The sequence below is a fragment of the Condylura cristata genome, unplaced genomic scaffold, assembly GCF_000260355.1.
Source record: "Condylura cristata isolate star-nosed mole 26May11 unplaced genomic scaffold, ConCri1.0 scaffold00016, whole genome shotgun sequence".
Classification (NCBI taxonomy): Eukaryota; Metazoa; Chordata; class Mammalia; order Eulipotyphla; family Talpidae; genus Condylura; species Condylura cristata.
The window spans coordinates 40,547,011-40,547,680 of record NW_004567117.1 but is presented as its reverse complement, the minus strand read 5'-3'; the positions used below and the strand labels follow the sequence as shown (position 1 = coordinate 40,547,680).

The following is a 670-nucleotide window of genomic DNA, read 5'->3' as shown; positions in this document are numbered from 1 at the left end:
CGCTGGCTGCTTTTCCAAGTCTGGAATACCTGGTAACCCCGACTTTCTGAAACTCATTCACTCTCAACGCGAGTTGGCTGTGATCGTTTGCATATACCTGTGGCTGCTGAGATAAAAGCAGTTGTCGTCTTGTAAATTTTATATTTATTATAACAAAAATGATGACATGTTCATTTGTGCATTCTGCTTTAATAGAACTCTTGGTATGTAAATGATCTAGCTGGACTCTACACAATCGTGCTGATTGTGGCAGCAGTAAGGAACACGATTAAAAAGTGTCTGCAAAAGTCAAGGGCTGGCACAGGAGAGGGAGGGGCGGGCTCAGAGGCCCCTGGGTGCAGGTTCCTTTGTAGCGCCCTAAGACCCACCTACTGGAACAGAAACAAACTCAACTGCGGAGCCTCCCACTGAAGACTGCAGGTTGACTGGAGGGCCAGAGAGAAGTCGGTTATCCGCTGTGTCCTTACGCTACAAACTACAAAACATGGAAGCATCACTAGAAGACATGGAGCTATTTACAATAGAAATTTCTCAATCAACTGTTCTCTCAGAGAAAATTAGTGAATCCCAGTGACTTAAGTCACCTGACAGAGTAAAGCAACTCCTAGGAGTTAGTCTCCATATTCTACAAATGTCTATCATTTTCAAGACAAAAAAAAAAAAAAAAAAA

At 43.0% G+C, this 670-nt stretch overlaps 1 protein-coding gene across 1 annotated transcript in view; it reads right to left on the bottom strand.

The window, feature by feature from the left end:
• Positions 1 to 388: 388 nt before the first annotated feature.
• Positions 389 to 670, bottom strand: part of PHLPP1 (PH domain and leucine rich repeat protein phosphatase 1) — a 238,911-nt gene continuing 238,629 nt past the window's right edge. Inside the window, exon 20 of the mRNA XM_012725795.1 lies at positions 389 to 425. Within this exon, the coding sequence (XP_012581249.1) occupies positions 389 to 425 (37 nt within the window). The remainder of the gene's footprint in view (positions 426 to 670) is intronic.